We start from the raw sequence: 15,707 nt of genomic DNA, 5'->3' as shown, positions 1-15,707 counted from the left end.
AAATGGTTGAAAAATAAAAGGTGACGGAAAAATAAAAGAAACTTATAAAAACTTAAAAATACTTGACTAACCTAACCTTATTACTACAACTAACTTAAAATTATAATCGCAAATTGAAATTACTAATTGGAATGATAATTGATACATAGTAAAAGGTCTAAAAATATTAAAGCTTACAGGAAAAACTAAATCCCAAATGGAAATAACTTAAAAAGAAACTAAAACTTAAAAAGGCGTCGCAAAATTCTAAAGCACCTAAATCTTAGTCTAAAGAAAAAGCACTTAAGGAATTCTACGGCAAAGCCTAAAAATTTAGGAGTAAAAATAACTAAAGCAAAAACTAAGTTTAAAATTAAATATGAGCTAAAAATACAAATATTACGCTACAACGATTAAAAAGGTACAAAATATAAAAATATACAAAAAGTTGTAAAAAGTACAATTTTTATAAAAATATTATTTTTATTTTATAAAACTATTAATTTTACAATTTTAATAAAACTAATTAAACAAAATACATAAATTAAATAAAAAGTAAAAATAAAACTAAAACTAATAATAATAATAATAATAATAATAAGGTTTAAATAATAATAATAAATAATTACCGTAATTAATGCTCGATTAGGGCTTCCTGTGCGCGTGTCAGAGAAGCTCCGCGAGTTGCGGTGATTAATGAAGAAAACCCCGCGAGTCGCGGGGTTCAGAAATTCAGTTGACAGCTTTCAATTTTTTACGCGTTTTTCTTTATTTATTTTTTTATTTTATTTTCTGTTTTTAATTTTTATATAAATGAAAGATGTTTAATAAAATTTATATTATTATAGACTAAAATAAAGATAAAGAAACTAATAAAACTTAAATATTTAACAAAATCTTAAAAATGCTTATATTTTTGTTTTTCTTTTTATATTTTTCAATAATTAACACGTATTTTTACAAAAACGAATTTTAATAAAAGTAGATAAAAATCTTTTTTTTTTTCTTTTTTTTTTTTTATATATTAGCGTTGCGCTTCCGGCTTTTAAGATAGTTCCCCGGCAGCGGCGCCAAAAATACTTGATGTGCAGCCAGGTGTATATAAAATAGTTTATATTTTACTAGAAAAAACTATTAAATACGATACAATTTTACACAAGATATTTATTTATTTATAGAATGGATATACTTAAACCTTGCTACAACACTTATAGGCAGTGTACCTAATCGTACAGTAGTGTAGTTTTTAGTAAGTCCGGTTCGTTCCATAGGGAAATCTTTAAACAAAGCTCAACGCTATATTAGTTTACTTTTATAAAAATACAAATATATATATAAGTAATATTATTATTATAAAGGGGGGTTTTTACCGTTTAATGACCGGTTTGTCGATTTTAAGATTTTAGTCGCAGTTAAAACCTAATGTAAAGTATAAAATAAATACAAGACTTAAATTAAAGTGTAAAGTAAATAACGATAATGAAATTGCGAATAATAAAAATGCGATAAAATAAAATTGCGATAATTAAAAAGTACGATAATTAAAAGTATGATTAAATAACAATAAATAAAAATGCGATAATTAGAAGTGCAATTAAATATAAAATAAAGGAAATTAAATATGAAATAAAAGAATTATGCTTATTTAAACTTCCGTAATCATGATGTTTGACGTGTTGATTTTAGTTTTATGCCCATGGGTTAATTGTCCTTTGTCCTGGATTATTCAATATGTCCGTCTGGTTTTTGTCCATAACAGTCCATCAGTCATAAATATAAATTGCGAGTGTCCTCATCAAATTATTATTATACCTGAAGTTAAATATTCCAACTAATTGGGGATTTGAATTGTAACAAGGTTTTAATACTTTGTTTAATGAATACACCAGGTTATCGACTGCGTGTAAACCAAGGTTTTACTACTTTGTTAACAATTACACCAATTACCCTTGAATGTAATTTCACCCCTGTTTTAATTATTCTAGTGGCTATTAATCCATTCCCGTGTCCGGTTAAATGAACGATTATTCGTACATATAAATACCCCGCCCATCGTGTCCGATCGAGTGTATATGGTAATCTATAGGGACGCCCAATTGTAAATCTTTATATTAACATTAACAAACTTTCATTTAGTTAAACAAATATAAAGCCCATTAATAGCCCATAGTCTAATTTCCACAAGTGTCGTTCTTTTGTCCAAACCCCAATTATGGTACAAAGCCCAATTACCCAATTTTAGTAATTAGCCCAACATCATGATTACTTCGTTTTAAATAAGCATAATAATAACTTAGCTACGAGACATTAATATAAAAAGGTTGAACATAACTTACAATGATTAAAAATAGCGTAGCGTTACACGGACAGAATTTCGACTTACACCCTTACAACATTCGCTAACATACCCTTATTATTAGAATTATAATTAAAATTAAAATATAAATTATAAATATAAATATAAATTTTACGTATGAAGAGGAAGAAAAAGATGATGATATTTTGATCAGAATTCGGTTGGCTTTATAGCCAGAGTTGATTTTTGGGGCTCCGCGACTCGCGGCAAAATCCCCTTCAAACTCCGCGAGTCGCGGAGATAGAAATTACAGCTCAGTCCTTGGAGTTTTCTCTGCCGACGGTTTTTAATATATATATATAATATATATATAATTAATATAATTAATTATATATTATATTATATTTATATACATAGTTAACTTGTAATTTTTAGTCCGTTGCGTCGAGCGTTAAGAGTTGACTCTGGTCCCGGTTCCGGATTTTCGAACGTCCTCGCGTACAATTTAATATCTTGTACTTTGCGTTTTGAATCTTGTACTCTTGTGATTTCGAGACGTTTCTTATCAATAATTGGAACCTTTTTGATTGTCTTTTGTACTTTTGAGCTTTTTGGTCGTTTGCGTCTTCAATTCGTCGAATCTGTCTTTTGTCTTCACCTTTTATTATTTAAACGAATATCACTTGTAAATAGAACAATTGCAACTAAAAGCTTGTCTTTCTTGAGGAATAATGCTATGAAATATATGTTCGTTTTTAGCATTATCAATCTCCACCATATATTTCATAACTCATTTTCTCAATCTGTACAAACCTTTAAAACTCTTTTTCTCAATCTCTATCATATTATCATATAACCTTTTGTTTCCAAAAAGCAGGTACAAACTTTCATGTCATTGTTAATGATTTTTTTCAAAGAATTATTTTCTTTTATGTGTTGTTTGATGATGAATTTTATCATACCTTGAATGTTTTATTATTATATGTTTGTTAAACAACAAGAATATGAAAATCGATAATATACGTCAAATCATATTGTGACTATTTAAAATGAAGGTATTTCGCGAGGTTGAACCAGGTTTTCTGAGTCCCTCTTTTAATGTTAAATAAGTACCATTTATGACAAGAAGATAGTAATTGTGAAGAAGATTGTGAGAGAATTAATGTAGTTCATTTATTCTGACTAAGTTAACAACGACAAGTTTCTTAGTCAAAATTTGTGGTCCCACAGGTCATTAAACTAAATGACTTCAGCATTTATATTCACTTAATACCTAAAACATATCATTAAACTGTTTCGTTTAAACAACTCCGTAGTTCCACGGATCATTTCACTAATTTAATATTAATCGTGTAGATTATCTAAAATTTCATTTTTATATCATTTTAATTTGCACGATGAACTAATACATTCAATTTAACTTCGTATGTACATGTGAATATGTGAATTATATGTATTTGCTTTAAGAAAATATTCAATTCAACTGTTCTATATTAAATCATGTTTTCAAACTAGTATTAGTATATTTTCTCAAAACAATTATATAGATAATAAATATTAGCAGAGGGAGCAAATAAAGAGTGATGATTTTTCACTCATAGAATTGATAAATCTACTCATGATCATGCTTAACTTGTAACTTGTATGTATTATACAACAACAACAACAACAACAACAACAACAACAACAACAAAACTCAATACCACATAAGTGGTATATGAGGGAGGTGAGATGTAGACAATCCTTCCCCTATCCGAGAATAAAGACAAGTCATTTTTCCACCCAGAGTGAAAACACTCTCAAAAGTAGAGAAAGTCATCCCTCTCTCTATTCGACGGATAGAGAGATTGCTTCCGAATGGACCTCTGGCCAATAAATAGGAAAAAAATAATAAATAAATAAAATTGAGACGTCATGAAAATGGTAAAATAAGATTTCCATGAGCTTTAAACCCTGTCTGAAATTTAATTTAGGCTCTAAGAGTCAATCAAGTCGCCAATAAATCGACGCTTACTGTCGACTCAATAACTAGAGCCGTAAAACTTGTATGTATTATACTATTATGTATAGTATAAAGACTTAATTACCTGGATCTTCCCTAATGTTAATCCTTTTTGTTCACCCTGGGCCCTAAAGTTTTTCTTTTTCATGCTTACCCTTAATGTTCCGATTTGATTTCAATTCCATCCCTAGAACTAACTGGCGTTAAGTAATAATTGTTAGTTTGAATCATAGGAGGGCAATTTGGTCATTGAACGTTAAATAATCATAATCATAATAATAATAATAATAATAATAATAATAATAATAATAATAATAATAATAATAATAATAATAATAATAATAATAATAATAATAATAATAATAATAATAATAAAGACTAAAACCCTATTGTCGCCTAACTGCTATTTCACACGTCTGTTAATTATCATCGATCATACAGACTCTTTCAAATCATATTCACGTATAACCTTCCCTACCAAACAAACCCTACTAGTTTCAATCTAATATGGATCAACCCATGGATGTTCTGACGTACACTATCTGAGTATGCAAACTTCAATACACCTACTTTGGATAAACTATATTGTAAGATTTCATTGATTTTTTTTTTTTAATAATTTGTTGAATGCAACTGTTTCGATTACACTTGTTAGAAATATATCGATTACACTGTCTCATTTTAAGATTCTTATCAAAATATCGATTACAACTGTTTTATTGATTTGCTTACTGCATTTGTTAGCTTTTTTTTTATTTGTTTACTGTTTCATTGATTTTATTAAAATTGTTTTTTATGCAAGTGTTTCATTGATTTTGTTACACCCAGTTTTGATTTGTTTACTGCATCTGTTAGTTGCTAATACTCATGATGCTGTTAATAATTGTTTGTTAACTACATTAGTTTCATTGTTTACCAATAGCTATGCTAATACTCTTTTCTATATATAGATTACAACTCAATATCGAGTTATGTACTGTGAAATTAATAAAATATTTTTTTTTTAAAACTAATTTTTTTAAGAAAGTTTTTTATAGAAATAAATAGGTCTCGACCCAAACCGTTTGGAACTGACGCGTTTAAATTTTGAGACCCGTTCGACCCATAACCCGTTTTGACCAGAACCCATTTGAGTCTCGACCCAACCCGACCAAACCGACCCGTTTTCTAGCCAGTGACTTTGTACCTAATGAGCATGATAGGTTTGTTATTTTGATGTTATTTTGAAGCTATTTTGTAGTACTCGTAGGCCAATATATTTTTGAAGTACTGCAGGTCAAATAGCACACTCGCATTTGGTAAATTTTGACTGCACAAAATTGGTCAAAACAGTGCATACTGCAGCTATTAGAATTTGTCAAAACAATACATCTTGCAGCTATAAAAATTGGTTATTTTATGAAGTACTTGCTGGTCAATAGCATACATGTATTAGGCCACATCTTTTACTCCACAAAATTTGTCAAAGAATGATACATGTATTAGGTTATGACCAATACAAAATAATTGCGGGTCAATATGCATAAATGTATCAGGTCATGTATTAGGTTATAACCAATACATGTATGTATCGGGTCAATGTACTTGCAGGACAAAGTACTTGTAGGTCAATATGCATACATTTATCAGGTTATGACCAAACTTTACAAAAGAATGCATACATGTATCATGTCATGAACTAGGGTTTACGTTGAGATTGAAGACTGCAGCTTAGATTTATGCTTTAAATGCTAGGTATCACGTGTGTATATATATATATATATATATATATATATATATATATATATATATATATATATATATATATATATAAAACCAAAATGCAAAAAGACTTTTTTATCCCTGGTTGGTAATCACATGATAAAGACTTAACGGATATGACTTAATAAATGTTAGGATTGGGGACATATTTGAAACCAAATCAGAACATTAAGGGCAAGCATGAAAAAAATAAACTTTAGGGCCCAGGTTGAAAAAAAGAATAAACTTTAGGGATGACTCAGGTAATTAAGTCTAGTATAAATACAAAGGGTGTGTTTGGACGAAAGTAGCTGGAGCCGGAGCTTATAGCTGGAGCTGGAGCTTATGAGCTGGAGCTGGAGCTTATTTTTAAAGCTGGTAGCTGGAGTTTATTATTTTTTATAAATGTTTGGTAAACTAGCTAGAGCTTATTTTTCAGTTCATAAGCTCTACTTTTTTTCATAAGTTACTACAAGTAGCTTATTTTTTCAGAGCTTATGATTTTCATAAGCTCTATTTATTTTGTCTACCAAACGAAGCTCATGACTTGGAGCTTATTAAAATCATAAGTTCAAGCTCTCATAAACTTCCATAAGCTCCAATAAGCTACGCGCCAAACACACCCAAAGTGCATATGAGTGTATATATCAATTTTATTAGTGGAAATATCATTTTAAATATAATATAATTTAGACAAAATTGCCTATTTAGTCCCTTTATTTTTTGCTTTTTTCCCGTTTCATTCCCGTATTTTATTTTCTGCATTTTTCATCCTTAAAAGCAATTTAAAGTCCCAATTTCATCCTTTACCCTAACGAAGGTTAGCTGAGTTCGTTAAAACTATTCACAGGGACTTTCCACGTAATTATCTACTAATCAAACTACAAAAATAAAGATACATAGGGACTATCCGCGTAATCTTCGACTAATAAAAACAAAAGCATTATATTCAGGTATTTTCTCTCGCTAAAGCTAGTTACTATATCATCTGCTTTAAGAAAATTTCAACAACCACGTCTTGATGTCCTTGGTATAATTTCTCATGAAAATTGCAACATTTCATTTGGTAGTAATTCGTATTGAGTTAAATATATTCTCATAGCTGTAGTCATTAATGGTGGTAAGATGGGCATTTCGGGTATTGGGTCAAAAGCACGTCTTTTTTAGTACTTGTGGAAAGAGGTAGGTTGACCTTGGTCCGTTCAAGAATTTTGAACATGAAGTTCTTGAATGGATCCAATGTTGAATAATGAAAAAGGGAGGTGATATATCCAAATTCAATTTTGATAGATCCACATATATTTGGTGCTTTCTTCCCAAAGTACCCTCAAATAAAGTTTAACATCAAAACCTGTGTAGTTATCATTTAAGGGTATTTAGGTACTTATAGTTGGATTTATCAAAAATGCATTTGGATATATCACTACCCAATGAAAAATGGTGATGTATAATTTTAAAAATATAAGGAATAAAGATATAAGATATTTTGAGGAAAACTTTGTATTTGATCTCTCCAAAGAAACTACAAATATATGCTCACTGCCATTTTGATCTTGTCAATCGTAGCGTTTAATTTGTATTCATTTGAGGATATATCCCTAACTCTCCTGCATAATTCCTATTTATATTTATAATTTGTAATTATAAGATAAAAAGACATGTGGAAGGCTGATTCATTTTTTGGGATTTAAACATGAACAAAGATATGCATCGGTGGATTTTGTAGTCAATAAGCTTCATCCACTTTCAAGTCAATAACCAACCATCACGCATTTACCTGTCTTTTAGAACAAATACTCAGGAGCTTGTAACAAACACTGTTTCAGATCATGTGACTTCTCTCTTTTCTTTGTTTTATTAGTTTCTTTTCGTTCGTCGTACGGTACATATCAGACCTACAAACACTGTTTCTGATCATATGACCAGTTATTTTTTAGATACTTGCAAATCTAAATCAGTTGGACCTGTTGTGAAGTGACCTAAGTAAGCTGACCCATTAATCAATAAATTAGTTCAAGATTACGTGGATAGTTCATGTGAATAGTTTTAACGGACTCAGTTAACCTTCGTTAGGGTGAGGGATGAAATTGAAACTTTAAAATGCTTTTAAGGATGGAAATTGCAGAAAATAAAACACAGGGATGAAACGGGCAAAAAATGTAAAATACAGGGATGAAATGAGCAATTTTGTCTATAATTTATATCATTATCATTATCATTATCATTATCATTATATTTGTTATTTGTTATTATTTACTATCTATACATATATAAATATTGACTCCTTAGTCAATAAATGAGCTCCATATAAATGTAGGTATTTACCTCAAAAAAATAATTTTCCCCTCAAAATAAAACAAATTATTATATTATTTATTAGGTTTCTTCAATTCTTAATTATCTTAATTATTAAAAAAAGTTTAAAAAAAAACCGCCGGCCCAAATGCTTTCATTTAACTATGTTTCTTCCTAGGTTTGGTCAAAAAAAAAAAAAATAATTTCAATGCGATTAAAACAAACCGCCTCCCTTCTCTTCTTCCCCTCTGTCGATCCTTCCATTACCCCTTGCATTAACTTCAATTTCATTATGTTCATTGATTTCTATCCCAATTGGTTCAATTGCAATTGTCTGTTACTTCTGCATGTAACCAAACGAATCGCTTTGTAGCCTTCGGTTTCAATTGCATCTAAATTCAGAATGTGGTTCACCTCCCCTATACGGTACAATTCTTTGTGTGTAAAAATTTCAATTGCCTGCTTTATTGTTATGCATATTAATAACTAATAATTCAATTTCTATTGCAATGGCATCTGGTAAAGCTAAGGTTGCATCTGAGGTTAACACAAACGCATACGCCTTCCTCAATGAGTTGGAAATAGGAAAACAATCGCAGGTCAAGCTGATGATCTGCAGAAGTTGGGACACACATACGGTTTACGGGAGATATTTGAGCACGGATTTTATTGCCTCAGACGAAAAGGTATGTATAGATATGGGCCATTGATTTCTTAAATCCGATTATGACTATATTTGTTAAGTGTTAACTGTATTTTTCCCTCATGCACCGAGTCTTTTCCCTATTGCCTAGGATTGTTATGGTTAATTGTTTCTGTAACTTCGCCTCCTTGCACATTAAGTTGGGTACCTGAGTCCCCTATAATAGCCATTGTAGAGGGTTAGTGTGATGTATTGGGAATTTTTTAAAATTGGGGAACTTCATGGTACTCTGGTTATACAAATTATATACCTGTGTTCAGCGACGCCCCCCCATTTTCTTACTGAATCTATGGATTATGTAAGTGTTTTGTTTGGTCATGCAGGGCAACATCATTCAGTTGACTGCCAAAAGCAATGTTGCACATCACTTCATTGCCCGACTAAAGGACGGTGTTGTTTACTTGCTGCATGGCTTTGATGTCATCGCCAACCGAACTGAATATCGTATCATGAAGGACAACAGCCTCATGATCGAGCTCACCGGCTCCACTTTCCTCAGGAGACAGTCAACTTCTGACACCACGGGCTTTACGCGCCATCCCTTCAATTGTATTGAACTCGAGGACTTGGAGCCTACAATGGGCAAATTTGTTGTCGGTATAAATTTCAACACTCTTTCCCTTTTTAATACATTACATTTTTCCCAATTAATGTACTCCTCATCTATCATTATCTTTTAGATGTAGTTGGCTATGCTGTGAACATTGGTGCACCCGATCCGCATAAAGCAGGATCCAACACTCTTGAATTTGATCTGGCTAACGAGAGGTAAGCTCACACTTTTTCTTTTGACACCGAATCTCAACTACTGTACCAGGCCACAATTCCATGTTTCAGCCCATATTCCGTTTCTTTAAAGTTGTTAGTTTTAGCTTTCGATTGTTTGCCTTCTGAATGGACCAAGTTTTTGCAATGTCTTAGTTTCATTCGTCTCCGCTTCATAACTTTGCTGCTATGCTAAAGACCGTTTCAATTAATACAATTGCTATTTCCCACCCAAAAAAAAAACCAACCACTTTTTAATTTTAGTATTTAACCTGCCGTCTTAGCGACAAGGCCATGAGGTAAAAAAACTACTTTCTCACAGTCTACCTACATTGTGGCATTTGAAAGCGTATATTACGTTACATAAATCGACTTGCTAATCGTCGAATAACTGATCACCAATTTAAATGTGTAAATGCTTAGTAACAGGTACATGATTAAGAATCTAACGCAACGTTTAGGTTCACAGAAATAAAATAGGAAAAATAGGTTTAGATTTTCCCTAGGCAATCTTTGATACACTCAAATCCTATCGCTGTCAATCGTGATATAATTGTTGTTCACCGACCAAATCACACCATGCACCTACTAGGATAAGAGTTGGCTGATATTTATTTATATGCAGGGGTAAAGCGATCCGAACTACACTTTGGGGCAGTTTGGGGCCCGCCTTCCTGGAGAGGCAGCCCTCCGCACTTGCATCCTACTACATTCTCTTGAGCTCGGTTACCGTCAAACAGGGTTACAATAGTAGGTTTTGGCCATCACCAACCTCATCTTTGTAAGATTTATAATATGCTGTACTAAATTTAGCTCCCATTCATTCGTAGATGCGATAACTCTCTCAAGCACGTCCGCCACACTTCTTATAGACGACCTCCAAATACCAGCACTCAGTGAATTCAAGCAGAGAGTAAGGTATTACTTACAATTACATCACCAACTTTGTTTATATGTTGTCTATTACCACCCGTCTTAACTTACAGCTCGACTATCCTTGCAGTGCCATTGAAACCCCCGTGATTGTTCAACCTTCTGCTCCAGGGTGGCAGTTGCCGCCGCCAACTGAGGGGACACTTCGTGAGCTTCTAGATATGGTACGCAAGGGCAAGAAGAACATCGTGAGTATTGCTAAAACTTTGTTTTCACCCACTACTCCCATTTAATGTAGTCAGCTCGCCTAAATCACATTTATTTGATACACGTTTAGACAGGGGACGCATTCAAATGTAAGGTTGAAATTGTCAACATCCGGATGAAAAACTTTTGGTACTACAATACTTGCAGTGTTTGTCAAGCAAGAAAGGGTCTCGAAAGGAGATCTGGACACCACTGGTGTGAATCGTGCCAGGCTAATGTTCCTGAACCAATCACCAGGTATTTGTCACCTTTTCCGCCACACTGGACATTATTTACAAGAGGTTCTTCCTTCAAAACCTCGGTTGTCATCCTGATTAATTTTATACCAACTGCTAATCAACAGGTTCCGCGTTATATGTGACGTTAGAGATGAGACGGCGAAAACGGTTATCGTGCTCTTCGACGACACTACCGAGACGTTGACCAAGAGCACTGCGAAGGCTCTACTAGCTGAAGTCGATGAGGTAATAAACGACATTTACATTCACTTTGTTTGGCCACTGTCACCTGTCTAACAATACGTATAATCTTCAGGAAACATGTAACACTGTGCTTCCGAATGCACTTGCAAACCTGCTAGGGACCACACAATTGGTCCTGTTGAAGACGGCATCGTACTATGATCAGGGCCCGTACGAGAGTTTCAATTGTATTAAGGTTTATGTGGACGAGCTGGTTCCCACAGAGCAGCCCTCCCCAACTGACATGAAAAGGCCTGCACTACCAGGGTCAACGTCATCCTCGGTAGTTGCTCCCGCATTTTCAACGCCCAAAGCACCAAAGAGGGCCATAGAGGTCCCTACACCAGCAAAGGATTTGGAGCGTTCCAATCGGCGCAAGTAAGTGTCCTCTTCTCCCCGTCCTCCGGTTTGTATATCTGCCACCAACACATACACACACAGAGCCACGTATATAAATATATATATATATATGTATATATATAAATATATACATATATATATCCCTATACATGTATATATGAATTCCTGTATTCATGTATGTGTGTATATATATATACATGTATATATACACATATGTATATATGTATGTATATATGTCTATATGTTTGTATTTGTATGTCTGTATGATCATCGATTAATGCACAAACAACCCTACACATACCCTGTGCTCTTCGTTACACTTCTGTATCAACTCTTACATCTACCTTTTATACTGTTGGTTAGGTTTGTTGTCACGACCGACTCGGAGGATGAAGACCCTGCTGATGAAGATAGCCAGCCTGAGAAGGAGTCTGTGTGCTCTGAATAGTAGGTTTCGCTTGATTTGTCAATAAATAGCTCACCTATTGAGCCCTTTCCTTTATGTCATTGGAAGTTTTGAACATGGTTTGTTTGGAGTACTTTTTTTTGTGTGTTTATGATGCAACTTTAATAAACATAATGTGCGGTTTCTAAATGTAATTTCCATTGCTATATATAGCATTTGCTCCACTCTTTAGCTCCACAATCCATTTTCCCTATATTGGGCTGTTGTAACCAACAACAATGGTCTAAGGTGCACTTTTTGCCTCCAACTAAAAAAGCTGACATTGGTTGATAGATAAATCTATATTAGAGTGCTAAATTGTCGGCCACTATGAACCGTTAGTCATGATGCAACATTTGCTAAAGAGTCACCATTTATACTGTGGCAGGAGGCCTTATGATCAGGGTGTCTATTTTACCCTGCATTATTAGTAGTTAATTACTGCTAACCAACCCATCTGCACTTACTTTTATAGATACGTTCGAACCTATTATCGCAAACTGCCATTTTGCAACATGCAAACACTTTATGCCTACCTTTGTTGCTGTATACGTTCGTAACGTTGTTAGATGCCTGCCTACTTTTCGATGGCATTCATGTTTTCTGATTCAAAGCCTGCAGCTACTTAGAATGTGGATTACTTTTAGCCCACCCTTTCTTTTTGGTGTTATCTTCCTAGACCCAGCTCTCCTCCCTGGAACTTTGTATACCTGAACATACCTATCTTAGTGGCCCTTTAAGCCCCAGATATTTGAAGATATCTGTGTGTATACATATATATACCTACATACAGATACATATTCATAGTTCTATATTTATGTATGTAAATGTATATATAACTGTTTAGTATATATATATATATATATATATATCTATATATCTATATATATATATATATATATATACATACATATAGATGTATAGATATATGTGTATACAGCCATATATGTTTATATATATACATATATATATTTGCATACATCTGTACATATCTGTGTGTATATTTATGTGTATCTATATATATATATATATATATATATATATATATATATATATATATGTATGTATGTATGTATGTATGTATGTATATATACATATATATATATATATATATATATATATATATATATATATATATATATATATATATATATATATATATATATATATATATATATATGTATGTATGTATGTTTGTATATATATATGTCTACATACACACAGGTTTTTCAACTTCTTTTAACAAAGACTACTAATTATGCTAATTAATTATAGGATCCTTTCACCTTTTTGTAAGTTATAGTAACCCTTATGCTAATCAATTGTTTGGAAATACAAAGAGTTGTTGTTCCATTAAAAGCTCCCACACCTCTAAGGCCCATTGTCTGAATACATACACTTTATAAGACCCTCCTCTCCTTCATCAACCTATATACTTTAGCCTGACCAAAAAAAGTTAGACCCAACCCAAAAAACATTGCTTTTATATGGCTACAACTGATATTGCATCATCTTCCAACAGTATTCCCAAAGGTAGGTCATTTGTTGTTTTCATGTTTATGTTTATGTTTATGTTTATATAGTTTACTAAATTAACCTTTGCTTACTTTGAAAAAATTGAAATAGCAGGCAGTTTTGAGAATGTACCCCTTGCAGACTTATTCAATGGTCCTATAACCTTTTACTCAGCAACTGCCCCTACAACTGATGGTAGAACCAGGGTGTTTTGCGGCTTGAAGTTAAATGAAACAGCTCTGCAGCCAGGTATTGCATCTGCTAAGATTCAATATTATATATTTATCAGCCTGCAGTTGTCTGTCAGTTACATACACGACCCTCACAGACCTCATATGCCAGATACATATACACGGATGTTTTGTGTATACATATATACCTGCATACAGATACATATACATATCCCCATACTTATGTATGTAAATGCATATATAACTGTTTGGATATATAAACAAGGCTCTTTACCTATATATATGTATAAATATGTGCATATATATATATATATATATATATATATATATATATATATATATATATATATATATATATATATATATATATATATATATATACATATAGATGTATATATATAGGTGTATACAGATATATATGTTTATATACATACATATATATATATTTGCATACATATGTACATATCTGTGTATATATTTATGTGTGTGTATATATATATATATATATATATATATATACATATATATATATATATATATATATATATATGTGTGTGTATATATATATATATATATATATATATATATATATATATATATATATATATATATATATATATATATGTATGTATGTATGTATACACACACAAAGGTTTTTCAACTTCTTTTAACAAACCCTACTAATTATGCTAATTAATTATAGGATGCTTTAACCTTTTTTTTTAATTACTAACCCTTATGCTAATCAATTGAGTTGAATTACCAAGAACTGTTGTTCCATCAAAAGCTCACACACCTCTTAGGACCATTGTCTGAATACATACACTTTATAAGACCCTCATCTACTTCATCAGCCTATATACTTGAGCCTGCCCAAAAAAAAGGCAAGCGCCAACCCCAAAAACATCCATTTAATATGGCTAGACCTGATATTACATCATCTTCCACCAACATTCCCAAAGGTACGTCATTTGTTGTTTTCATGCTTATGTTTATGCTTATGTTCATATAGTTTCCTAAATTTACCTTGACTTACTTTTTAAAAATTGAAATAGCAGATAGTTTTCAGAATGTATCCCTTGCAGACTTCCTCAATGGTCCTTTGACATTTGACTCAACCATTGTCCCTACAGCTGATGGTAGAACACGGACGTTTTGTGGATTGAAGTTAAATGAAACACCCCTTAGGCCAGGTATCGCATCTGCTCTAACTCAATGTTATATAATTATCAGCCTTCTGTTATCTGTCAGTTACATACATGACCCTCACAGACCTCCTATGCCAGATACATATACACGGATGTTTTGTGCATACATATATATACCGGCATACAGATACATATACATAACTCTATATTTATATATGTAAATGTATATATAACTATTTAGATATATAAACAAGTGTCTTAACCTATATATATGTGAGCTTACATATATGTATGTTTATAGATGTATACATACACAGATTCATGTATATATATCTGTATATAAGTCTATTACCTCTACTTACTTTTCAAAAATTGAAATAGCAGGCCGTTTTCAGAATGTCTCCTTTCCAGACTTATGCAGTGGTCCTATAACATTTTACTCAGAACCTTTTCCTACAACTGATGGCAGAACACGGATGTTTTGTGGATTGAAGTTAAATGAAACAACCCTCGAGCCAGGTATTGCATCTGCTATTATTCAATATTATATTTTTATCAGCCTGCTTTTGTTTGTCAATTACACACATGACACTCACAGACCTCATATGACAGGAAATCTTCTTTTAAACAGCGATCGCCAGGCCCATACAAGTAGACCAACAAGTAA

The 15,707-nt window shown here is 32.2% G+C and overlaps 1 protein-coding gene across 1 annotated transcript; it reads left to right on the top strand.

Moving 5' to 3' along the window:
* The first annotated feature begins 8,821 nt into the window (after positions 1-8,821).
* LOC139868539 (replication factor A protein 1-like) lies at positions 8,822-12,189 on the top strand. Its single transcript, XM_071856875.1, has 10 exons — positions 8,822-8,998; positions 9,339-9,612; positions 9,696-9,783; positions 10,406-10,521; positions 10,611-10,698; positions 10,784-10,877; positions 10,991-11,157; positions 11,264-11,384; positions 11,455-11,759; positions 12,105-12,189. The coding sequence occupies exons 1-10, from the start codon at positions 8,822-8,824 to the stop codon at positions 12,187-12,189; spliced, it is 1,515 nt and encodes a 504-aa protein (XP_071712976.1).
* Positions 12,190-15,707: the final 3,518 nt, after the last annotated feature.

This window comes from Rutidosis leptorrhynchoides, chromosome 9 (genome assembly GCF_046630445.1).
Source record: "Rutidosis leptorrhynchoides isolate AG116_Rl617_1_P2 chromosome 9, CSIRO_AGI_Rlap_v1, whole genome shotgun sequence".
In the NCBI taxonomy this organism is placed as follows: Eukaryota; Viridiplantae; Streptophyta; class Magnoliopsida; order Asterales; family Asteraceae; genus Rutidosis; species Rutidosis leptorrhynchoides.
The sequence above is the reverse complement of the archived record's forward strand: the minus strand, read 5'-3'. Positions and strand labels throughout refer to the sequence as shown.

What these genes read in the sequence shown, in the direction of transcription:
- LOC139868539 (XM_071856875.1), top strand. Translation starts at nt 8,822, where the DNA reads ATGGCATCTGGTAAAGCTAAGGTTGCATCTGAGGTTAACACAAACGCA. An exon ending in AATGGGCAAATTTGTTGTCG is followed by an intron (nt 9,613 to 9,695) that starts GTATAAATTTCA and finishes ATTATCTTTTAG; the next exon opens with ATGTAGTTGGCTATGCTGTG. An exon ending in GAGCGTTCCAATCGGCGCAA is followed by an intron (nt 11,760 to 12,104) that starts GTAAGTGTCCTC and finishes ACTGTTGGTTAG; the next exon opens with GTTTGTTGTCACGACCGACT.